This window comes from Salmo salar, chromosome 03, assembly GCF_965601325.2.
Source record: "Salmo salar chromosome 03, fSalSal1, whole genome shotgun sequence".
NCBI classification, from domain to species: domain Eukaryota; kingdom Metazoa; phylum Chordata; class Actinopteri; order Salmoniformes; family Salmonidae; genus Salmo; species Salmo salar.
This window is the reverse complement of record NC_138293.1, coordinates 77,045,914-77,072,026: the sequence shown is the minus strand read 5'-3', so window position 1 is coordinate 77,072,026 and position 26,113 is coordinate 77,045,914. Positions and strand designations below refer to the sequence as shown.

General features: G+C 42.0%; 1 protein-coding gene across 1 annotated transcript; it reads right to left on the bottom strand.

Annotated features, from left to right (window-relative positions):
• Positions 1-1,740: 1,740 nt before the first annotated feature.
• On the bottom strand, positions 1,741-24,666 carry LOC100380774 (adhesion G protein-coupled receptor E3). The gene is made up of 19 exons (XM_014194019.3): positions 24,290-24,666; positions 20,316-20,393; positions 19,978-20,154; positions 16,627-16,779; positions 16,255-16,476; positions 15,809-15,937; positions 15,619-15,662; positions 15,344-15,448; positions 14,636-14,789; positions 14,217-14,336; positions 13,868-14,058; positions 13,484-13,648; positions 12,788-12,982; positions 12,209-12,426; positions 11,997-12,063; positions 11,809-11,900; positions 11,467-11,635; positions 10,506-10,607; positions 1,741-2,744 (listed from the first exon to the last, which is right to left on the bottom strand). Exons 1-19 carry the CDS (start codon positions 24,357-24,359, stop codon positions 2,703-2,705), a joined length of 2,493 nt encoding a protein of 830 aa, XP_014049494.3. The 5' UTR covers positions 24,360-24,666; the 3' UTR covers positions 1,741-2,702.
• Positions 24,667-26,113: the final 1,447 nt, after the last annotated feature.

Genomic DNA, 26,113 nt, shown 5'->3' with positions numbered 1-26,113 from the left:
GGGCTTTGTTGACAAAACAGATGGCACTGTGATAGACTGCATCCAATTTGCTGTGTTGGAGGCTATTTTGTAAATGACATCGCCGAAGTCGAGGATCGGTAGGATAGTCCGTTTTACGAGGGTATGTTTGGCAGCATGAGTGAAGGATGCTTTGTTGCAAAATAGGATGCTGATTCTAGATTTAATTTGAAGAGCATGCATTTAGTTTTACTTGCATTTAAGGGCAGTTGGAGGTCACGGAAGGAGTGTTGTATGGCATTGAAGCTCGTCTGGAGGTTTGTTAACACAGCGTCCAAAGAAGGGCCAGAAGTATACAGAATGGTGTTGTCTGCATAGAGGTGGATCAGAGAATAACCGGCAGCAAGAGCGACATCATTGATATATACAGAGAAAAGAGTCGGCCCAAGAATTGAACCCTGTGGCATCCCCATAGAGACTGCCAGAGGTACGGACAACAGGCCCTCCGATTTGACACACTGAACTCTATCTGAGAAGTAGTTGGTGAACCAGGCGAGGCAGTCATTTGAGAAACCAAGGCTGTTGAGTCTGCCGATAAGAATGCAGTGATTGACAGAGTCAAAAGCCTTGGCCAGGTTGATGAAGACGGCTGCATAGTATTGTCTTTTATCGATGGCGGTTATGGTATCATTTAGGACCTTGAGCATGGCTGAGGTGCACCCATGACCCGCTCGGAAACCAGATCGCACAGGGGAGAAGGTACGGTGGGATTTGAAATGGTCGGTGATCTGTTTGTTAACTTGGCTTTCGAAGACTTTAGAAAGGCAGGGTAGGATAGATATAGGTCTGTAACATTTTGGGTCTAGAGTGTCTCCCCCTTTGAAGAGGGGGATGACTGTGGCAGCTTTCCAATCTTTAGGAATCTCAGACGATGTGAAAGAGAGTTTGGAGTTTTTGGAGTTTGTGCTACAGGATGCAAGTTTCTGTTTGAAAAAGCTAGCCTTAGCTTTCCTAACTGCATTGGTTCCTAACTTCCCTGAAAAGTTGCATATCACAGGGGCTATTCGATGCTAATGCAGTACACCACAGGATGTTTTTGCGCTGGTCAAGGGCAGTCAAGTCTGGAGTGAACCAAGGGCTATATCTGTTCTTAGTTACATTTTTTTGAATGGGGCATGCTTATTTAAGATGGTGAGGAAAGCACTTTTAAAGATTAACCAGGCATCCTCTACTGACGGAATGAGGAAGGTGCACAAAGTATTCTTTAACAATTATTTACAATTTTATTTTTATAAAACAATATAATTTTCTATTTTTATTTAGCATACATTATAGCTCAGTATTTGTATTTATTTTATGCAGTCTGTTTTACTCATCTTTATCAAGGGTTCCAATAATTTTGGAGGTGACTGTTTATAAGCAATTATAATAAATCAAGGTACTTCAAGGCGAACATTTCTAATTTCCTGTTTTCATACCATGTGACTCTGACTAGCAAACCCATTGAGGCTCTAAATAACTGAAATTGCCTTTGTCAGTTTGCATCTTCTGAGATGAGAGACAATCTGATGGAGACTCTATCCCCACCCATTCAGACTTTGACGTCTGTACTAAAACAAACAATTCTGAACCAATCAGAAACCTTTTCAAAACATTTCCACATCAGATTCAGGTAGACTACACATACTGCAGTTGCCTTAATCTAAAAATGAGACAGAAAAACATTTCTTAGATATACAGTATCTTGAACCACATTTAACAAAATAAATCAAGCTGCACAGATACAAAATATTTTTACATTTTATTCAATTAAAATATCGCGTGGCAAATAAAGTCTAAAAACAGAGAAGTTACAGTACAGGGATAAAAGCATGCCATTACCCAGTAAAAAAAACAGTCATACAAATGATCTTTACAAAGAAAATATTTACAATGATTTTAATTTGTCCTTATTTGACAGGATGCACACCTTACTAGAAACAAATGTAACAGTCATGATCATGATTCTTGTACATGTTTTGGTTGATCTCTTTTAAAATTGAGATACAATTATAAAACTATATACACAAAATATACATTTCAATCTGACTCTCATAACTCGACCTTTGGTGGTTATGTTTTAAACAATGATTTTTTTTATAAAACCATGATTGCTTATGACTATTTTTTATAATTTGTTGCTTTAATCTGCTATGTTTAAGATCAGAGAAAGTACCTGGATAATGCATAATGTAATAATCCATGATGAGTTGTCCCTGGTTAAACCATGCAGGACTAGTCCACTCTTCTACAGTAGGAGGGGGGTTTCTCATCAGCATTATATAATCCAAAGAATATCAAGGTTGGAAAAAGACACATGAAACTGTCAATAGGAAAATCAGTGTAAAACAATGAATAACTTTGTAATTGTTACTCTTTGGAGTTTTAGCTTAAAATAATATCCAGGCCAGCCCAACGAGAAAGTACAGTAATATTTACAGAATCGTAAAACGTCTTGCACAATACTGCTTAAAGCAAAATATAGTTGTCACAAAAGAACGGACATCAACCATCCCATCAATCTATCCTGGTCCTTTTGTGCTCTTTTGGCAAGACAGCACAAACAGATCTCAGACCAGGCAAGCATTAACTTATGCCTGTCATTAAACCAGGGTGATTATGGTTTTATAAAACTCCCAGGTGTTGCTAGGAGGTCACGAGGTCAGGCATCATGGGGTCATGTCCAGCAACCAGCATCCAGCCCCCTAGATCTGAGACTCTCTCGTGTTCTGGGCGCTCTTGGATGTCTGGGCAAAGAGAGAGGGCAAAGACAGACAACAACGTCAATCAGTTGCTTTTTGATCAGACTCCGTCATCACAGTCCTTCATTATTAATGCACAAGTGGCTCTGCTGTCTCTCTCTTTCACCCGCCAGACAAAATGCTTCACTTAACACCTTCCTCACCCACCTCATCATCTTTAGGGAGCTTCGGCCCTGGCCCAGAATCACACGTTTGCTTATTTTACGGAAACCATAAAAAATGACAGTTCTTTTCCTCCTTTGTTGTGCTTTGAAAGGTTTTTAAAATTGCCTTTGAGCAATCTCACTTGAAGGAAATGACTAGACTGATCACACCTCTGCTCAGGCCTGAACATGATGTCCCAAACCATGGTCAGTAATAATTAACGATTAAATTAATGGACTGATTAATTAAAGATGTCTCTGGATGGGGAAAGAAGTGAGAATTTTACAATGCGCTGTAAAACAAATGTTCCAAATTGGCCGTTAACCTGATAAGAGTGTGCCCTCTGAGAAATTGAAATTGAAGTACTCTGAAGTTTGGATGAATGCACATTTGACTTGTATCTAAATATTCTAATATGCTTATATCCTTTGTATAATACAGTAAATGTAATATTTTATGCAGAACTTTAACTTGCAGATCAGCCTTAATAATATTACAGATTCTGGGTTCTATCATGCAAATGTTTGTCTAATTTCTAATCCCCCTATTATTATTATTATTATTATATATATTTTTTTCAGCACTATCAATCCTCCGCTGATTGGAGAAAACTAACGGCCAACAATACTTATTCTACTGCTACTCACAGCTATCTTAGCTCACATATACAGTACACTGTAATCTTAATTCCAACCCTCCAATGTCCACAGACTAACCCATCTTTCCTAGTACACGACCATTTTACTATTTCCTTTTGCAATACATCCTTCTATTTTACTGTGATGTCTTACGAGCGTCTTGAACCTCTCTATTTGTACCATTTCTACCAAGATTACCCTAAAGATAACTACTTTACCGAAGAGTGTAATCATATTTCCCATCGATTGATCGTGGTTTTTCAGTTCTCCTAACAGTACTGTTTGTAGGTCCATCTGAACAGAGATATGACTTACAGTGGCTTGCGAAAGTATTCACCACCCTGGCATGTTCCTATTTTGTTACCTAACAACCTGGAATTAAAATGGATTTGTTGGGGGTTTGTATCATTTGATTTACACAACATGCCTACCACTTTGAAGATGCAAAATCTTTTTTATTGTGAAACAAACAAGAAATAAGACAAAAAAAACAGAAAAATTGAGTGTGCATAACTATTCACCCCCCCCTCCCAAAGTCAATACTTTGTAGAGCCCCCTTTTGCAGCAATTACAGCTGCAAGTCTCTTGGGGTAGGTCTCTATAAGCTTGGCACATCTAGCCAGTGGGATTTTTGCCCATTCCTCAAGGCAAAACTGCTCCAGCTCCTTCAAGTTGGATGGGTTCCGCTGGTGTAGAGCAATCTTTAAGTCATACCACAGAATCTCAATTGGATTGAGGTCTGGGCTTTGACTAGGCCATTCCAAGATATTTAAATGTTTCCCCTTAAAACACTTGAGTGTTGCTTTAGCAGTATGCTTATGGTCATTGTCCTGCTGGAAGGTGAACCTCCGTCCCAGTCTCAAATCTCTGGAAGACTGAAACAGGTTTCCTTGAAGAATTTCCCTGTATTTAGCTCCAGCCATCATTCCTTCAATTCTGACCAGTTTCCCAGTCTCTGCCAATGAAAAACATCCCCACAGCATGATGCTGTCACCACCATGCTTCACTGTGGGGATGTTGTTCTCGGGGTGATGAGAGGTGTTGGGTTTGCACCAGACATAGCGTTTTCCTTGATGGCAAAAAAGCTCAATTTTAGTCTCATCTGACCAGAGTACCTTCTTTCATAAGTTTGGGGAGTCTCCCACATGCCTTTTGGCAAACACCAAACGTGTTGGCTTATTTTTTTCTTAAGCAATGTCTTTTTTTCTGGCCACTCTTCCATAAAGCCCAGCTCTGTGGAGTGTACGGCTTAAAGTGGTCCTATGGACAGACACTCCAATCTCCGCTGTGGAGCTTGGCAGGTTATCTTTGGTCTCTTTGTTGCCTCTCTGATTAATGCCCTCCTTGCCTGGTTTGTGAGTTTTGGTGAGCGGCCCTCTCTTGGCAGGTTTGTTGTGATGGCATATTAATGGTGCTCTGTGGGATGTTCAAAGTTTCTGATATTTTTTTATAACCCACCCCTGATCTGTACTTCTCCACAAATGTGTCCCTGACCTGATTGGAGAGCTCCTTGGTCTTCATGGTGCCACTTGCTTGGTGTTGGTGTTGTAGACTCTGGACCCTTTTAGAACAGGTGTATATATACTGAGATCATGTGACAGATCATGTGACACTTAGATTGCACACAGGTGGACTTTATTTAACTAATTATGTGACTTGGTAATTGGTTGCCCAAGATCTTATTCAGGGGCTTCATAGCAACGGGGGTGAATACATATACACGCACCACTTTTCCATTATTTATTTTTTGAATTTCTTTCATTTCACTTCACCAATTTGGACTATTTTGTGTATGTCCATTACATGAAATCCAAATAAAAATCTATATAAATTGCAGGGGTTAATGCAACAAAATAGGAAAAATACCAAGAGGGATGAATACTTTTTGCAAGGCACTGTAACAACCACTCCTGGACATGACTCCAAAACCGAGCCACTGAAGGACAGTACCAAAAGAGATCATCTTTTTATTGTGTTTCCTCATGACAGAGTCTGCACAGGGCTGACTGTTCATTGTGCCATATACTGAGGATTATGTTTGTGGCGAGAATTCTATATAGTAGTTTACATTGAAAAGATCGGATTGATGCGTCCATTTTTTGTTTTGTATATCCTGTTATGGCTAGGGGGCAGTATTTTCACAGCCGGATATAAAACGTACCCGATTTAATCTGATTATTACTCCTGCCCAGAAACTAGAATATGCATATAATTATTAGCTTTGGATAGAAAACACTCCAAAGTTTCTAAAACTGTTTGAATGGTGTCTGTGAGTATAACAGAACTCATTTGGCAGGCCAAAACCTGAGAAGATTCCATGCAGGAAGTGCCCTGTCTGACAATTTCTTGCCCTTCTTGATTATCTCTATCCATTACAGAGGATCTCTGCTGTTACGTGACACTTCCTACGGCTCCCATGGGCTCTCAGAAGGCGGCAAAAAGCTGAATCGTGGCTTTGCAGGCTCTGGCTGAAAAAAAGTAGCTCGTTTGGGTAGTGGCTGGTTACAGTACTGTGAGACTCAGGCTCGTGCCCGCGTCGACCCCATGCTTTGTTTTCTTTTGTCTGTTTACCTAAACGCCGATTCCCGGTCGGAATATTACCGCTTTTTTACGAGAAAAATGCCATAAAAATTTATTTTAAACAGCGGTTGACATGCTTCGAAGTACGGTAATGGAATATTTAGAAATATTTTGTCATGAATTGCGCCATGCTCGTGACCCTTATTTACACTTCGGATAGTGTCTTGAACGCACGAACAAAACGCCGCTATTTGGATATAACGATGGATTATTTTGAACCAAACCAACATTTGTTATTGAAGTAGAAGTCCTGGGAGTGCATTCTGACGAAGACAGCAAAGGTAATAACATTTTTCTAATAATAAATCTGACTTTGGTGAAGGCTAAACTTGCTGGGTGTCTAAATAGCTAGCCCTGTGATGCCGGGCTATGTACTCAGAATATTGCAAAATGTGCTTTCACCGAAAAGCTATTTTAAAATCGGACACCTCGATTGCACAAAGGAGTTCTGTATCTATAATTCTTAAAATAATTGTTATGTTTTTTGTGAACGTTTATCGTGAGTAATTTAGTAAATTCACCGGAGGTTTGCGGGGGGGGGTATGCTAGTTCTGAACGTCACATGCTAATGTAAAAAGCTGGTTTTTGATATAAATATGAACTTGATTGAACAAAACATGCATGTATTGTATAACATAATGTCCTAGGTGTGTCATCTGATGAAGATCATCAAAGGTTAGTGCTGCATTTAGCTGTGGTTTTGTTTTTTGTGACATTATATGCTAGCTTGAAAAATGGGTGTCTGATTATTTCTGGCTGGGTACTCTGCTGACATAATCTAATGTTTTGCTTTCGCTGTAAAGCCTTTTTGAAATCGGACAGTGTGGTTAGATAAAGGAGAGTCTTGTCTTTAAAATGCTGTGAAATAGTCATATGTTTGAAAAATGGAAGTTTTCGGATTTTAGAGGAGTTTGTATTTCGCGCCACGCCCATCATTGGATATTGGTGCAGGTGTTCCGCTAGCGGAACGTCTAGATGTAAGAGGATATCAGTTCATAAACCTGATTCAATGGTATTGGGACATCAAAAACCTGTTCCCAACTATCTTGAATTTTATGCTGTATAGTTGTCAAACCTCTCAACCCTATATTGAAACTGGTACATTTTATGATTTATACCTGTCATTTTAAGCTATGCATGGTTTTTCATTGGAGGCAGACAAACCAATTAATTTGTTTCTGTTTTGAGTAATTGTCTCTTCCATTTTTGTGGCAGAGCTGCAATGAGTTGGTTATACTTCTGTTCTGTATTTATCGCCATACACATTTGTTAATTTCTCATGTGACATAATTTTACTGTCCTTATTTACATTGTCATTCATAAACATGATACCTTCCTTCTACATTTCTTCCCCCAAAAAATCAGTACATTGGAGTTTAGACATATTATTTGCTGTAATATTTGTTCTGCCTCTTCTGGAGGATGAAATTTGAATTTTGACCAGCTCTGTATGGCTTCATTTTAAAATAAGAATACTTTAAACAGGGTTACGTTATCAATCCACCGGCAATGGTTTGTTTTAATCAGTATAAAAGCAAAAAGCTCACTTTTGAAATTGGATCTGCCTCTTAGTATCCATCTGGAAAACCAGTTTGGATTTAGATATAATTTTGGTATAATAGAGACTTTAAGAGAGAGGTTTAATGCCTTAATATCCAAACTCATGTTTGTTACATAAATATAACTTTGTCTGGTTTGCCATTAAAATTAAATATTTGTTTCTCGCATGACTTGAAAAAGGATTCTCCTGAAGCCAGTAGCCATTAGTAAATATAAACTGAGATATCAATAGAGAATGAATCAGGGTAACTTTCCCATAGATGGACAGGTGTTTCCCTCTCTATTTTGTTTTCTATCGAAGTTAATAGTTCCAAGATCGTTAAACTTTTCTGGTATATGTAAACCAAGCACAAACTTCACCATCCACCCATTCAATCGAGAGGCCACATAAGGCCCTTGAAGGTTGAAGATTGAGGACTCAAGAAAATCTTGAATCATCGGCGTACATAGATACTTTTGTCTCTAATTCACAAATGTTTTGCCCCTTAAAGCTGCAATATGTAACTTTTGGGGCGACCAAATTCACATAAAAAAGTAAGTTATAGTTATAGATCTGTCATTCTCATTAAAAGCAAATCTAAGAAGCGGTAGATCTGTTCTGTGAGCTATTTCTATGCTTCCCATTCTTAAGTTTAGTTTTTGCGTCTTTTAATTTCAGTTTTGTACATCAGCTGAAAGTACAATATTTTTGGTTATGGAACATATATTTATCAGTGGTTTAGATGGTTCAAGGATGCCCTACACTATATGTGCTTGTTTTGTCACATACTAAAATTAGAATTTTAGCAACCAGGAAATGGTGGAGCGATTTCTGCAGTGTTGCTTTAATGTTATCACTAGATCAGATTTTTACAGCTAACAGTTCAATGGCTATAACAAATAAGTCTCGTGACAGAGGGCACATTGTTTTACTCCTCTTAACTATTCAACCTTCTCAGAGAAGTAACTGTTATTTATTATTTTGCATGAAGAATTGTTGTACATTACTTTTGCCCATCTTATGAGAGATTCTGCAACAACAACAAAATCCAGGCACTTACACAGATTCTAGACAGGATAAAAGGCTTTCTCAAAATTTGCTATAAAGATTATACCTGTTTTCCCTGCATTCCCGTAGTTTTCAATTATTTCTAGTAGTTGTGTAATGTTGTCTCCAATATATATTCCTTTTAAGAATCCCGTCTGATCGTGTTGAATAATGTCTGGTAGGACATTTTTAATTCAAAATGATTTTTTTTGCTTTTTTTGTTGTTGAAGATGTTGGGTGTTTGTACTGCCTTCCTGGCTCCTGCTTCAGTAAGAGAGTGATCATTCACTCTTTGTGTGTCCGACAGGTAGCAATTAATATGCGAGTAATTAAAACATAATAGTAATGGATCTTTCAGTAGAACATAAAAAGTTGAATATATCTCTATTGGAATGCCATCAAGGTCAGAGGTTTTTCCTGTCTGAAAGGAGTCAAGTGCCAACCATAGATTGTCATGTGTAATTAGGCCTTCACAATATTTTTTTGGTGTCTGAAATAGTTTAACATGATTTTTTGGGAGAAAGATATCACAAAACTCATTGTCAAATGAGGTTTGAGGAACTTGTTTAAAATATTTTTATCCTTTGGTGGGATAAGGATTTATCCATCTTTGTAACTATTTTCTGTAGGTTATTTTTGGTTGTGTTTCTTTATTGAAGGTTTAGGATAAACTTGGTGCATTTTTTGTCATTCTCCATCCAATTTGCTCTGTTTTTTAGATAAGTTAAGCATTATTTTTTTCATGAATAAGTTCCTCAAACTCCTTTTACGTTGTGTATAGATTATTCAGTGCTTCTGCAGTACATTCATCAACACCATTGATGTCTAATGTTAGATTTTCTATTTCTGTTGTAAGCCTTTTCTCTGTTGACCAATTTTTTGGGGATGAAGATTCAATTGATTGGCCTCCCATATGATACGTGGATCCGTTGAACCTGTATTGTGCAAGAAAAGTATGTTATGTCCTTAGTTTTTGTTAAGAAAGTTCTGTCAGTCAATAAACCCAGTTAAAATTGTAAATATCCCTGTCCTCGTGGAAAGTCTGTCATAGTTATATGGAAGGATATAAGTTGATGATATGATCGCATTCGATCCTCAATCAATACATATTTCACTTTTGGCACCATAGAAAAGGACACCAGAAAATAATCAATCCGACTAGCTTGATTAAGCCTCCTCCATGTATATCTTACGAGATCCGGGTTTCTGAGCCAATGTCAGTCAATTCCAACGTGCCCATAATATTCATAATCTCTATGAACGCCAGACGGTGATAGTTGGTAGTATGATTTCCTTTACGGTCTACTGACTTACTTAAAACTGTAATAGTGTTATTTGTATCTAATTAGTTTATTATAAATATTTTCAAAGAAGTTTGGATGGTCATTATTCGGTCCATATAAATGTATGAGCCATGTGTTTATCATCAAATAGTATAATCAAAGCAATCCATCTTCCTTGAGGATCTATTTAAACGTATTGCACCTCAAGATCTAGAATTTCTTAGTACATGACAGAAATAGATTTTACCATCCCATTCTTTTTTCCAAGGGCAGTTCGTCAGAATATATTTAATGACTTTCCTGTAAACAATAAATATGGTCTAACTTTTACTCGCAGAACATTACCTCGCAGAACTTTACCTCGCAGACCTTTTATGCAGAACTTTTATGCAGAACTTCGCTTCGTGTTCGCTGTCACTCAAATTCAACAGTGTTGGAGGACATGTACTTACATCACATTAAAGGACTTTCTGCTCTTTTAGATATTGGCTACTCAATTAGTAAGAGTTAATACCTGTGATTTGCTGTTGCTTGACTGGTTGGAGGAAAACTCTGAGTACTTCATCTTCTGTAGTGCACAGATGCTGACCAGGATCTTGCTATACTCCTCTCTCACCTACAAGGTGCAAAAAAGAGCACTATGAGCAAAGATGGTAGAGAAAGCTGGTCGAGCAGGGGTGGGGGGAAGGGAATAAGTAGACCAGAACCAGCTGTTATTGTGCAGTTTCCAATTTAAAAAAAATGGTCACTGTTCCTGTTTCTGTAAGTGGGTGTTCGTTCTCTAGTGTTACCATGTTTGAGCATACTCATGAGAGACAGGGAACGGCCATTTACATAGACATAACCTTGACCATTTATTTCAATGGTAAACAGCTTTTATGCATCATCTTAATTATCCACCATATTTGTTATGAGTCCAACAAGCACATATTCGCCTACCCTTAACTGTAGGCCCTACAGTAAACTAAACTCAATCAGTATTATTTAAACACTTAACAACTCATTTGGAATTTATCCAAAGTAGAATAACCCAAAGCCATGTATTTAGAGAGTTGGGCCAGTGTGGTTTCTGCATTTTGATGCATTTACATGACACTGTTAGCTCCAAAAAAATACTATATAGAATGAACATAATGGTGCATGTACATGACACTACAACATTCTATGACAGCCATGTTAGCTCCCCATTTAACATTACATGGGGAATATTTAAACAATGATGAATTCCTCCCCCTAGGCTTTTGTTTGGGGAGGGTCCTTGACTTTGTCCTTGACATTTGGTTTGGCCCGCCAGAAGCTTCCAGAATGATCTTATGTATTGATGAACAATGTTATTTCAGGTTTTTTGGTTCACGGCCCACTACTGAGATTACATTTCATCCCACCAAGCCCAACAGTTTGGACTCATCTGTACAATGTCCATATTAGAACTGTTTCAAGGCCCCTGGTTGACAGAGTCTTGAGTCGTGACGTACTTGTTTAGAGAGCAGGCAGTGCATGAGGAACACTAGGACCCCCTGCAGACTGTTGAGGATGGTGAACAGGTACGACATGGCCAGCGTGCTTTCCTCAAACTGGAAACAGCCAAAGATCCACATGGTGCCCAGCACACACAGCTGAGCAACTGCAGTTATGGTGAATGCCCTGCAGGAGGCGACAAACACACATAAAGTTAGATCGAGGGCATGGGTCACAACATGTCATTTTATAGTAAGGCCTGTTTTTTTCCCACATGTTCTGGCCAGGAAAAACAGTGGTCCTTTGTTATGGGCTATAACACAGCCTGTGTGAGAACGTCCGTTTCTTTGCCGGCTCACTTGATTTTGCGGAGTTTGTCAAGGTCAGGGTTCAGGCTGGAGAACTTCTGGGCCAACTTCCACACTGTGATGAGGAAGAAAAACACGTTCACCTAGGAGGGGAGAGGGAGATAAGTAGAACTAACATGACACAAAACATTGTAAGTAGGAGTGATGAAACTATTCCACCTTTCATCTGTGATACGCACCATGATGATGATACAGACAGGGCCAAAGAAGCTCCAGATGAATCCATCCTCAAGGTTGAGCCAGCAGCTAAAACACACAATGCACACATGAAGACACATCAATACCTGATCTCTATAGTACACAACAGAGAAGGACAGGGAGTCAGACAAATATATATAGGGAATCCAGTCAGGAGATGACACTGTCAGGGATCGATGCAGTGGTCACTCACTGGCGCTCGGTTCCGTATCCTTTGGCGTTGACGAGGGCAGAGATGGCGACGATGACAGCAGGAACGCCGTAGCCCCCCGCCATCATGTAGAGGGGCCTGAAGGTGGTGTTGAAGACCAGGACCACCATCCTGAAGAGCTGCACTCCCTCCAGACACATCCAGCAGAACGCTGCCAGGAAGAAGAAGTGAAGCAGCCCAGCCACCACCGCACAAGCAGACTGAGGAAGAGAGGAGAGAGGGATGAAGAGAAAGGAAATAAAGGGGTGAGAGTGATCGAGAAAACTAAATGTGAGCGAAATGACATATACTGTAGATAGTGATAAGGTTCACAATACAATAAGTTACCCACAACTGAACACACAATCTCTGCATACATTAACATTTCTTCCTACTAAAACATTTTTCTCACCACCCACATAGACAGAGTACCTACACCACATGTAAATGTTACACACATTGTCACATCCTCTGACCGCCCACGCCAGAAAAGCTCAGTGGAGTTTTCCTTATTCGATCTTGTTCCGAGGGCAATTCTGCCTCGAGGGCAGAGCGTATGTGATTGGTTGGATGCAAGCTTACCTGGCTCTCGGTGCGTGAGATGCCGACAAGGAAGACCAGGTTGGCAATGAAGAGGCTGAGGCAGAGGTGGAGGTGGATGGTATTGCGGGTGCTCCGGATGGAGCGGATCAGGGAGAAGGTGAGGATGCAGATGAAGAGACACAGCAGGGACAGGGACAGGCCCACCCAGGTGATCAGCTGCAGCTGGAATGTGTCCTGGAGGGAGGAATGGAGGCGAAGACACGTCACCATATAGTCACAGCAGTGGAGACTGCTGAGGGGAGGATGGCTCATAATAATGGCTGGAACGGAGTAAATGGAATGGTACCAAACACATGGAAACCATATGTTTGATGAATTTGATACCATTCCACTTATTCCACTCCATTACTACGAGCCCCAGGTAATGTGTCACCAACCCCCTGTGAGTCACAGTGACTGACAACTTTCAAGGATGTGTCTTAATAATATAGACAACATACCCCTGGATCAATAATAATGGAGCCCTATCTAGCCAGGCAAGACACAGAACACATTAAAATAAAAAAAAATCTTCATGGATTCACTGTTCTCAAAGGAATGCAAACTTTTTAAAAGCCAAACGATCTCCTATTGCACTATTACATAGAAAGTGAAATGAAACTATTAGAAAAGGCCTTGTTCCTGCTCTGTCTTACAGCAGAAGTACAGCTAGACTAAAATAAAAATCCCCCTCACCTTGAACTCATAGAGAGCCATAAGAACAGCAAAACTGCTGAGGTGGTAGCAGGAGCACACCGTGTGGGTGGCATTGGACTTCACCAGGAAACAGCCTCGATCAGACCAGGTCCCTTCTCCCAACTCAGCATCCCAGTACACACAGGTGTAGTTCCCTTCATCTGACTGGGAAACAACATTCACAATTACCATAGAAGAGAAGTAGAAAAACAATGTTACTCCAGGACACTTCACATAGTGACCATCCCAGAAAAAGCAAAGCAGGTTCACTCAGATGTCTGCATAGATCTTGAAATATAGTGCAGCATATGAATAAGATTTGATACTGCCACATTCACATAGACCATCATAATGGGATAGAGGGGTAATGCTTTTGCTCCTCACCTCCTTCAAATGGGAGAAGGTGAACGTGACTGGCTCCTTGAGAAAGGACGTGTCCTTGTTACTAATGGTGGCCGTCACCACTTTGGAGTTGATCTGGAAGCTGTGGCCCTCCTGTGCCTTCAGCTCTGAGAAGGAATGGTTGGTGGATGTCTCCAGACCCTTATAGCTGAGCAGGGACACCGTTGCAAATCCTGAGAAAGCAAATGTTTAAGTCTAGGAGTTTGTACACTGTGTACATTAATTTCACATTATATCATTACATTATAAAGATTGGTTCTGATGATTGTGGTGGGATTATGTTGGCAGTGTTCAAGCTGATCATGAAGATGAGGATGATGAAGATGGTAACCTGGGTAGGAGGTGTCTCCAGCAGCAGTCTCCCAGTGGCTGTCTAGCTGAGCATGTGTAGAGGACAAGGTGAGGGGTCCCTGGGGTGAGGAGGCATTTCTCTGCACCAACAGCTCCACCTCTGGAAGCAAATACATTCACATCTTCACAAACAGGCCTACAGTAGGTGAGATGTTACAACTCTCCGAATGGTTATCTGCTAGAAAGGCAGACTTGTGCGCAGGAAATTATGCAATGAAATGTGACCCATATAGCCTAATGAAAAACTTTGTAAGCTATTCAAAAATGGCCACAAATGAACATATTCTATGAAGGAAGTTATGACAACTTGTCTTCCGTTAGGTGGCTTCAAAAACCAAAACAATCATGGCTGAGTTTATGTTGTCTGGACTCATGGCTGAGTTCAGGATGTTCTCCTACCGGTGTGAGTGTTGAACCTCCTGGTCTCGGGGTGTTTCAGCAGAGGTCCTATCATTCTCAGAGCAGTCTCTACCAGGTCCAGCAAGACACTCACTTCCTTGTTATTATTCAGAGGCCCGCCAGACAGGAGCCTGTCTATAGCAGACAACAGAGTCTACAGAGACACAGAGAGAGGTGGGGGAGGAGGGGTTACATAGACACAGTCAGAGAGGCTGAGACTTTTATTTGTTACATGCACAAGTACAGTGAAATTCTTAACTTGCAACTACGCAACATTGCAGTATTCAATATCAAAATAGTATAACTGATAAAATAAATAAATGAAATAAAACACAAGAAATAAGAGAAGAAGAAAAGAAGAAGAAGAATGTTATATACGGCAGGGTCAGGGCCAATTCCGAAATGTACATTACTATATATTTGGCATACACTAACCACAATGCTATGTTTAGAAGTCATACAGCGAAAGGAGGCTAGGTTCCATTGTAAGCTAGATGTACCAACAGTGCTGGTCATCAGTCGTTGTTTCACTGCATGTATCCTTTCCTTAATGTGTGTGGGCTGAGTCTGAACCTGCATATGTCAACCTCTATGATGGATGCCTGGGTTATAATGAGCCTCAAATATAAGTAAGGGCCTCAAATATAAATAAGGGCCTCAAATATAAATAAGAGCCTCAACTATAAATATATAAATAAGCAGTAGTACCTCTAGCAGGGCCTCTCCATCGACTTGTTCTGCCGTATTACTCTCACTCAACTCCAGACAACTGGTCCTCATCAGGGCCACAGCATCCTGCAGACCTGGGATGACCTGAGAACGAGGGATGAGGAGAGAAAGTGAGGAGAGAGAGAGAGCAGGCGGGGGGGGGGGGGGGGGGGGGGGTAGAGAGAGGAGGAAGTTAGTCTGTATTTTGTTCTGCAGATATTCACACCTATTCCCTGTAGGTGTGAATCATTACACTGTATACTCATGTGGCTTACCATCTTAAGATGCTTCTCACTCGCAAACGTGTCACAGTTCAACTCTGTGGAAACAGAAGAGATGAATGAATAAGGCATCTTAAATGAAAATATATTTTTTAATGAAATTATTGATGAAGTGATGACAACTTAATCATGTTGAAACAGCTCCATCTCAATGAGAATGATGATCTATAAATGTGATTCTCACCAGTACATCTCCCCTGCGGGTCTCCGTAGTTGGTGAATCCTGCATGGCACGCACACCGATGGCCACTGTTGGTGGCATTATGGCACGTTCCATTCCCTCCACAGATAAACTTATTTATTTTACACAAGTCTACAAAGGAATGACAGAAAGCACAGGTGACAATTTCATAAGATGTTCAGATCTACCTAAAACCGATCAATTCACATAATATCAATTACACATTCTGGTCATAAAGAAATTAGTATCTGGTGCTTCATGGGGAAGAGGAGCAATTGAGAAAAAATACATCAAAGGGTATAGATAAAAAATTATTTAACTTTCTCAAAATTCCCAGGTTTTCCCCAAATCCCAGTTGGAAGATTCCTGGAATTAGCAGGAAATCTGGAGGCCTCCAACCAGGATTTCTAGAAAACCCATCCATGGTGATAATACAATTCCTCCCATACCTTTAGCACCTTGAGCGTCCTCACTGTCTGTGGTTGCTGTCTGGTCTGTGGTGGCTTTCTGATCTGTTATTTCCTCACATGATTCTCCATTCCCTGTGAATTGAGCTTTGCCAGACTTCAGGCCAAACCCTGGATTGCAGACACAGGAGTAGTTGCCTGGTGTGTTGAAGCACTGTGCATGTTTCTCGCAAATTGTGATGTTGTCCACACACTCGTTTCTATCTACATGTGGGTAAAAAATACCATTAGGAAAAGGAAACTCTCACCTTTTCATACATGATGACATCCTGTATATGCCTGATATGCTCTCTGGATGTACTGTACACATCTTTTGATAGTTAGTGTTATCACCAGTTTTCTTTGGCATCTTACCTTCACATGTGACTCCTTGGCCAAATATAAATCTTTCCACTCCAGTACTGGAGACAAACCCCTCATTGCAGATGCAGGAATAGGACCCTAATATATTGTTACACTCGGCATTGGGACCACAGGTGTTCTTATTCTCCAAACACTCGTTGATGTCTTGAGGCACAGAGAAAGGAATAGTCAGTCACACCTCAAATGCATATGTAGAATATACATTGAACAAAAATATAAACGCAACATGTAAAGTGTTGGTCCCATGTTTCATGAGCTGAAATGTTGTGTACACATTTGTTTACATCCTTGTTAGTGAGCATTTCTCCTTTGCCTAGATAATCCGGCATATCAAGAAGCTGATTATACAGCATGATCATTACACAGGTGCACCTTGTACTGCGGACAATAAAAGGCCACTCTAAAATGTGCAGTTTTGTCACACAACACAATGCCACAGATTTCTCAAGTTTTGAGGGAGCGTTCAATTGACTCCATGTCACAGGCGTCGAAATGAGTAGACCAAAGCGCAGCGTGTATAGTGCTCATCTTTAAACTTTTAATGAAGACAATAGAACCAAAAACAATAAAACGACTGACAACAGTTCCGTAAGGTACACTGACAAAACGGAAAACAACTACCCACAACCCCAAAGGAAAAACGGGCTCCCTAAGTATGGCTTCCAATCAGAGACAACGAACGACACCTGCCTCTGATTGGAAACCATACCCGGCCGAACATGAAAACCAACACATAGAAATAGACAACTAGAACAAACCCACATGGAAACAGAAAACCCAAAATACATACAAAACAAACCCCCCTGCCACGCCCTGACCATTCTACTATGGCAAATGACCTCTTTCACTGGTCAGGACATCACAGTACCCCCCCCCCCCCCCCCCGAAGGTGCAGACCCCGACTGCATACCAAACCAAAAACCCCACAAAAAGAACCCTAAACAAAAAGGGAGGGAAGGGAGGGTGGCCACCGTCCATGACGGCTCCTGTGCTACACCCAGACCCTCCGCCGGCTCCGGGCGTAGCCCCCGTTCTGCCCGCAGATCCCTCTGCTTCTGGGACCCTGACCTGTGGATCATTACCAGAGGTTCCGCACTGCTGGCCACTGCTGAAGGCTCTGGGTTGCAGACCACCACTGAAGGCTCTGGGTTGCAGACCACCGCTGAAGGCTCTGGGTTGCAGACCACCGCTGAAGGCTCTGGGCTGCAGACCACCGCGGAAGGCTCTGAGTTGCAGACCACCGCGGAAGGCTCTGGGCTGCAGGCCACCGCTGAAGGCTCTGAGCTGCAGACCACCGCTGAAGGCTCTGGGCTGCAGACCACCGCTGCAGGCTCCGGGCTGAGAAGCGTTGCTGGAGGCTCCGGGCTGAGGAGCGTTGCTGGGGGCTCCGGGCTGAGGAGCGTCGCTGCAGGCTCCGTGCCATGGATCATCACTACTGGTTCCACGCCATGGATCATCACTGGAGGCTTTGTGCCATGGATCATCCCTACAGGCTCCGGGCCATGGATCATCACTGGAGGCTTCGTGCCATGGATCATCCCTACAGGCTCCGGGCCATGGATCATCACTGGAGGCTTTGTGCCATGGATCATCCCTACAGGCTCCGGGCCATGGATCATCACTGGAGGCTTCGTGCCATGGATTATCGCTGGAGGCTTCGAACCATTGATCATCACTGGAGGCTTCCTACAGGGAGCTGGAACCGGTCACACCAGACTGGGGAGACGCACTGAGGACCGAGTGCTCAAAGCAGGCACCGGCCGTACTGGGCTATGGAGGCGTACTGGAGGAAGGGGGCGAGGAGCAGGTACAGGACGTACTGGGCTATGGTGGCGCACTGGAGGGAGAGTGCGCGGAGCAGGCACAGGACGTACTGGGCTATGGTGGCGCACTGGAGGGAGAGTGCGCAGAGCAGGCACAGGGTACACTGGGCCTTGGAGGCGCACTGGAGGTCTGGCGCTTAGGGCTGGCACAACCCGTCCTGGCTCGATGTTGATTATAGCCCGGCAAGGGCGGAGCGCTGGTACAGGACGAACTGGGCCGTGCTGGTGAATGAGGGGTACCGTGCGTAGAGTAGGTGCAGGATAACCTGGGCCGAAGAGACGCACTGGAGACCAGATACGTTGAACCGGTGCACTTCTCCCTGGCTGCCGGCCAACTCTAGCACGGCAACGGTAGGGAGCTTGCACCGAGCGCACCGGCTGTGAGTGCGCATGGGCGACACCATGCGCACCATCGCATAACACGGTGCTTCTACAGTCACTCGCTCCCCACGGTAAGCACGGGGAGTTGGCTCAGGTCTTAACCTCGCCTTCGCCAATCTACCCGTCTGTCCCCACCCCCAAAAGAATTTGGGCGACACAAATGGCAAATGACCTCTTTCACTGGTCAGGACGTGACACTTCAGGAATGTCCACCAGAACTGTTGCCAGAGAATTCCAAAAGCCGCCTCAAATGTTGTTTTAGAGAATTTGGCAGTACTTCAAACCGGCCTCACGATCGCAGACCACATGTACGGCGTTGTGCGGGCGAGCAGTTTGCTGAAGTCAACATTGTGAACAGAGTGACCCATGGTGGCGGTGGGGTTATTGTATGGGCAGGCATAAGCTACGGACAATGAACACAATTGCATTTGATCTATGACAATTTGAATGGACAGAGATACCGTGATGAGATCCAGAGACCCATTGACGTGCCATTCATCAGCTGCCATCACCTCATGTTTCATCATGATAATGCACAGCCCCATGTCGCAAGGATCTGTACACAATTCCTTGAAGCTGAAAATGTCCCAGTTCTTTCATGGCCTGCATACTCACCAGACATGTTGAGCATGTTTGGAATGCTCTGGATTGACATGTACAACAGCGTGTTCCAGTTCCCGTCAATATCCAGCAACTTCACACAGCCAGTGAAGAGGAGTGGGACAACATTCCACAGGCCACAATCAACAGCCTGATCAACTCTATGCGAAAGAGATTTGTTGTGCTGCATGAGGCAAATGGTGGTCACACCAGATACTGACTGGTTTTCTGATCCACTCCCCTATCTTTTTTTAAGGTATCTGTGACCAACAGATTCATATCTGTATTCCTAGTCATGTGAAATCCATAGATAATGGCCTAATTTATTTATTTCAATTGATTGATTTCCTTATATAAACTGTAACTCAGTAAAATATTTTAAATTGTTGCATGTTGCGTTTATATTTTGTTCAGTACAGTATAGTCACTATACCGAATAAGTGTATGGATTCCAAAATTGCAGCAGTGCTGTGTTCTCTAGGCCAGGACTGCAATGTACAGAAATGCTATAAGGTAACTAAAAAAGAGAGTTGTTTACCTATACATTTTTCAGGTGAGTCAGCTGTGAAGCTCACCCTCTGTGATGATGATCTGAACCCAAGAGCACATTGACAGTAGAAGCTTCCTTCAGTGTTGATGCATGTTGCATTCTCACCACAGATGTGTGGTGTTTCATCGTTATAGTCATCACTAGGAAGATTACACTCATTCTCATCTGGGGTCAAAAACAGAGGCATTGAGAAAGTGTGAAGAGAGGTAGAATGGTTGGGGAATGGGAATGGTCATTCAAAATAAAAGATATATATATATATATATATATATATATAGAAGATATATATATATAGAAGATATAATACAAGACAGACATGTACATACCAGTGCAATTTCTCCCATTTTTAGAGAATCCTGGGGGACAGCCTGATACATGTTCCATCAGCAGGGCAAGGTGAAGAGCTGCAGAGTAAGCAACAGGCAGATTCTCCAATAAGTTGTCCCATTATCATGTGGTCAGTGCTATCCTGGATACTTGGAACATCCCTACCCTAAAGCTAACCCTAACCTTAACCCTCACCTTACCCTAACCTTCACCCTTACCTTTTTACATTTCAAATTCAATATGGTAGGGACATCCCAAGGATCCTGGATAGCACAGAACATTATGGTATTGGGGGAGTGCCCTGAACATGTGCAATATTGACAAGTACATGACAAAACTACTTTCGTAGAACCAACCTTTGACTATGATTGTAAGGTTGTAACATTAATCAGTTGGAGAGGTCTCAGGCACAGAAACTTGCAGCAATAGTTTTTAAAGGTTTAAAGGTTTATCTCTCTCTGTTCAAAAAGGTATTCCCCCTGTCTGGATTTCAGCAGATGATTCCTACGGCAACTGTGCTCACAGGATATGCCCATAATAACCCCTGCATTGCACACGGCTGTCCGGAGGTGACCATTTTCTCTTTACCAGGAAGCCATCACCTGGCATGGGACTGTGTGATAATGACTGTAAACCTCCTGTCTGTATGATAGTGAATGGGTAGTCAGTCCATTGTGGTAATGAGTGGAGAGAAGAGGCAGCAGTAGAGTGGAATGTTGTGGTCACAGAGAGAGTCTTCTAAAACGTTGTGTAGCACCCTCCAAGCTCATCATTAAGCTCGGAGCCCTGGGTCTGAACCCCGCCCTGTGCAACTGGGTCCTGGACTTCCTGATGGGCCGCCCCCAGGTGGTGAAGGTAGGCAGCAACACCTCCAGTACGCTGATCCTCAAAGGGTGCAGGATCAGCCCCCTTGTGTACTCCCTGTTCACCCATGACTGCGTGGCCACGTTCGTCACGTTCACTTGCAGACGACAAAACAGTGGTAGGCCTGATTACCAACAATGACGAGACAGCCTACAGCGAAAGGAGTGAGGGCCCTGGGGGAGTGGGGCCAGGAAAATAACCTGTCCATCAACTTCGACAAAACAAAGGAGCTGATTGTGGACAGCAGAGGGAGCACGCCCCCATCCACATCGACGGGACCGCAGTGGAGAAGGTGAAAAGCTTCAAGGTCCTTGGCGCACACATCACTGACAATCTGAAATGGTCCACCCACACAGACAGTGTGGTGACAAAGGCGCAATAGCGCCTCTTCAACCTCAGGAGGCTGAAGAAATTTGGCTTGGCCCTTGAGATAGAAACTGTCTTGGCCCATAAGACCCTCACAAACTTTTACAGATGCACCATTGAGAGCATCCTGTCGGGCTGTATCACCGCCTGTTGCGGCAACTGCACCGTCCGCAAAGACAGAGCTCTCCAGAGGGTAGTGTGGCCTGCCCAATGTATTACCCGGGGCGTACTGCCTGGCCTCCAGGACATCTACAGTACCCGGTGTCACAGGAAGGCCAGGAAGACCATCATGGACCTCAGCCACCCGAGCCACGGCCTGTTCACCCCACAACCATCCAGAAGGCGAGGTAAGTACAGGTGCATCAAAGCTGGAACCGAGAGACTGAAAAACAGCTTCTATCTCAAGGCCATCAGACTGTTAAATAGTCACCACTAGCTGGCCACCGCCCCAATACCCCTCCCTGAACTTTAATCACTGTCACTAGACGGCTACCACCCGGTTACTCTACCATGCACCTTAGAGGCTGCTGCCCTATGTACATAGTCATGGTCACTTTAATAATGGAACACTGGTCACTTTACATACTATTTTATATACATACACTCCGTACTCCAACATTGCTCGTCCTAATATTTCTATATTTCTTAATTCCATTATTTTACTTTTTAGATTTGTGTGAATTGTTGTGTATTGTTAGATATTACTGCAAGCATTTCGCTACACCCCCAATAACATCTGCTAAATATATGTGTGCGACCAATAACATTTAATTTTATTTCATACTTCTAAATTCTAAAGAATTTGACATGAAAGGTTTCAGCCATTGAGACACTAACTAACCAAATGCACCTAAAGAGGGATGGTCGCCTCACCTCAATTAGCCACCCCTTGCAACGTGTCATCAAAGACTTCCTGTCTACTTCACGGCAGCGATAAATCACACTGAATGTTATCACCTTTCTGTGATGTCATGGCAACAAGGACATTTTTTTCTCTCTCAGAAAGTGTATGTGTGTGCATACGTGTGTGTGTTTTTGTATTTGTGTGTGTACATGCACATGTGTGAGTTTCAAAGACAACATGGGTGAGGGGTGTGAATGTTATCAGACTGTGGGGTGCTTCAGGGGAGATCACAGAGTATAGATACCACTGTTGAAGGCCGAGGAACAGAGGGTCTCTTTAGAGAGAGGGACCCAGAGTCTAGGATGAAGAATAGGGAGAGTGTCTCTCTGGCTGTCTCTCTGTCTACTGCTAATTCCTCTGAATGTGCTCCTTCAGGCTTTTAGTCCTCAGATTCCCAAAAGTCATTCAGTGTTATGACAACGGTCTGCTGATTTTCCACTTACTGGAAATAAGTTATAAATGCTAATGCCGTAAAAGGGATTCCACAAGGAAGCAAGACAGATCTATTAGCCACTTGTAAAATAGTTTCAATAAACTGAACAACTCAACAATTTCAACAGGCTATTAACAGGATTTTAAATGGATTCCAACCCTGGCACACACAATGTCACATTGTCGTCTCAAATATCTCAACGGGAAATGCTGTGCTCTCCCCCCTACCTTATGTCTTAGAGATGTTCTCAAATGTTAGGATTAAACCACTATATCATTAAACCTGCAATTACTGAGAAGAACGAGATACATTTCTGCTGTCATCTGACTCCTTTCAATACAAAGGATTAAAATAACTCACAGTGGTGTAAAGTAGTAATACTTTAAAGTATACTTAAGTAGATTTTTGGTGTATCTGTACTTCACTATTTATATTTTTGACAACTTTTACTTTTACTTCACTACATTCCTAAAGAAAATAATGTACTTTTTACTCCATACATTTTCCTTCACACCCAAAAGTACTCATTTAATTTTGAATGCTTAGCAGGACAGGAAAATGGTCCAATTTACACCCTTATCAAGGGAATTCTCTGGTCTTCCCTACTGCATGACGGACTCACTAAGCACAAATGCTTTGTTTGTACATGATGTCTGAGTGTTGGAGTGTGCCCCTGGCTAACCATACATTTTTAAAACAAGAAAATTGTGCCGTCTGGTTTGCATAATATAAGGAATGTGAAAGGATATATACATTTACTTTTGATACTTAAGTACATTTAAAACCAAATACTTTTAGACTTTCACTTTTACTTGAGTAATATTCTATAAAGGTACCTTTCATTTGCTTAAGTATGACAATTGGGTACTTTTTCCACCACTGATAACTCAACCATTCCGCTTTACTTAATAACATTTTTCAGTTGTTCCTAAAAGTAGTTTCATCTTATGTCAGAAATTATGTCTAATGCAATCTGAGAGTAGCCTGATCCTAGATCTGTTTGTGTCTGGTATGTGACCATGACCATAGGGGTTGTCAAGACAGTAAGAACAGATCTTGGAGCAGGCTAAGCTGAGAGGTGTTCAACCCTGTAGTGACCTCCTGTGGGACCCTGATCATGATGACCTGCCAATGAATTTGTACATCAGCATTTCAGGCAAATCCTAATTTAAGTCAAAATATCACTATGTTATGCTTTGATATCAGTGGGAGACTAAGTGAAATTTCAATTCAAGTTAGGATTTGCCTCTTCAAGTTTAACAGCCACATGTCTTCTACTTTTCTCTTCATCTAATCATCCCCAACCAAACATAAACACTGTCTGATTTAGTGCTTTCTCTCCCAAACCCACAACCTTCTTCATGGCAACATGACTTCTGTGTAAACAGTTTACATAAAGGACTCACCCAGAATCAGGAGATGAACTCTGCCTGTCATGGTGAAGAAGAATCTCACTATCTCTTCTATGAGAATCATAGACCAGGGCTGAAACTCTGCCCCTATCTGAACGGTCTATTCAAAAGTGTGATAAAGATCCGTCTTATTTTCTTCTCAGGAGTTTCTCCAAACTTCTCAGGGTTGTTTTACTGAAGAAAAATGGCACCCGTATCCATCAACTCAGTCAAGCTTCTGTCTAGTAGATTGAGTTCTGCTGACATCACCAAATGAGAGATAAAATGAAAAGTAGTCACTGTGCTCTCATCACTTGCCTAGAACTCTCTGTCTCTGACTCGCTCTCCTTCTCTTCCACCCTGTGTGTTTGGCTGTGGTGGTCTGGGCTGTGTCTGGCTCACTGACATACTAAGAGGTTTCTGGGCAGAGTTTCAGTTAAGCCGCTGCTGTTGAGTCACACCCCTGAGACAGTGAGGCAGGGAAATGAGGTTGGAGGACGAGGAGGGGGTTTAGCAACTGCTGCTGTTTAATTTTATTTTTTGATCTCTGCTCTTTAGGGTTCCATGACAACAACACGACCTAAACTGGACTCTCTCTCTCTCCAATTTAAGGGGCTTTATTGGCAAAGGAAACATTTGTTTACATTGCCAAAGCAAGTGAAATAAGTGTGTACTCTCTGTTTAGGGCCAAATAGCATTCTAGTTTGCGCTGTTTTTTTGTTAATTCTTTCCAATGTGTCAAGTAATTATATTTTTGTTGTCTCATGATTTGGTTGGGTCTAATTGTGTTGCTGTCCTGGGGCTCTGTGGGGCCTGTTTGTGAACAGAGCCCCAGCTCTTCTCCAGGTTCATCTCTCTGTAGGTGATGGCTTTGTTATGGAAGGTTTGGGAATTGCTTCCTTTTAGCTCTCTCTCTCTCTCTCTCTCTCGACATTTCAAATGTCATATTATGGATATATACTGTGTTGTAATGATGTGCAAATAGTTTCCTCCCCCTCTCTGTCTTTTTTTCTATCGACAACCTTGTTTTCCACTTCCTCCACTCTATCAAACTGTATGGCCTAAATTGAATCAGACATTAAGGAGTCTGGGTTGTGAGACTGTTCATTGTTATACAGAACACTGCTTGGACACACTCCCATAGGCTGTGGTTGTCTATTAATGGTGGTGATGACAAATATATGGTTGTCTCCTTTTCGTCTTTGAGCAGATGGTGTCTGTTCATACTGATAACAATGTAACAATGTAACAATGTAGTGTAATATACAAAACTCCCAGTGGAATCCACTAACAATGGACATTAAAAACAAGTCATTTTCTTTCTGTGCGTAAATCAAATGTTATGATTTAAAGTAAACATTTATTATTATATATATATTTTTTTAAGTATAGGACAGCAGAATATAGCTTTTGAATTACAGAAAACAGAATAGTCACCCACCCAAGCCACAGGATTACTACAGGTTTAGAACGTGTGATTTATTTGGTCCACACAGAAAATGCACATTCAACAATATCATCATCACTGCTGTTGTGTCACAATCATAATCAATTTCTTTAGGATTTTAACTATTAATGCCACTATTCTATTTCTTAAACATTCGTTGTCATACTGTAACACATCTTCAACAGTATATCAACTGTACTTCTGCTACTCTTGCGTGTACAGTTATGATTTGTCTTAGAAGAGGAAGAAGGAGTGCTGAGAGCAAAGAAGCCGAGTGCAACGCGGCGTTTCTGACAACGTTATAGAGGCACAGTGTTCTTTTTGGTTATGGTGTTGTCAACACCTTTTTAGTGGCACCTTGGAACACACAACACTGGCGTGGACAACACCAT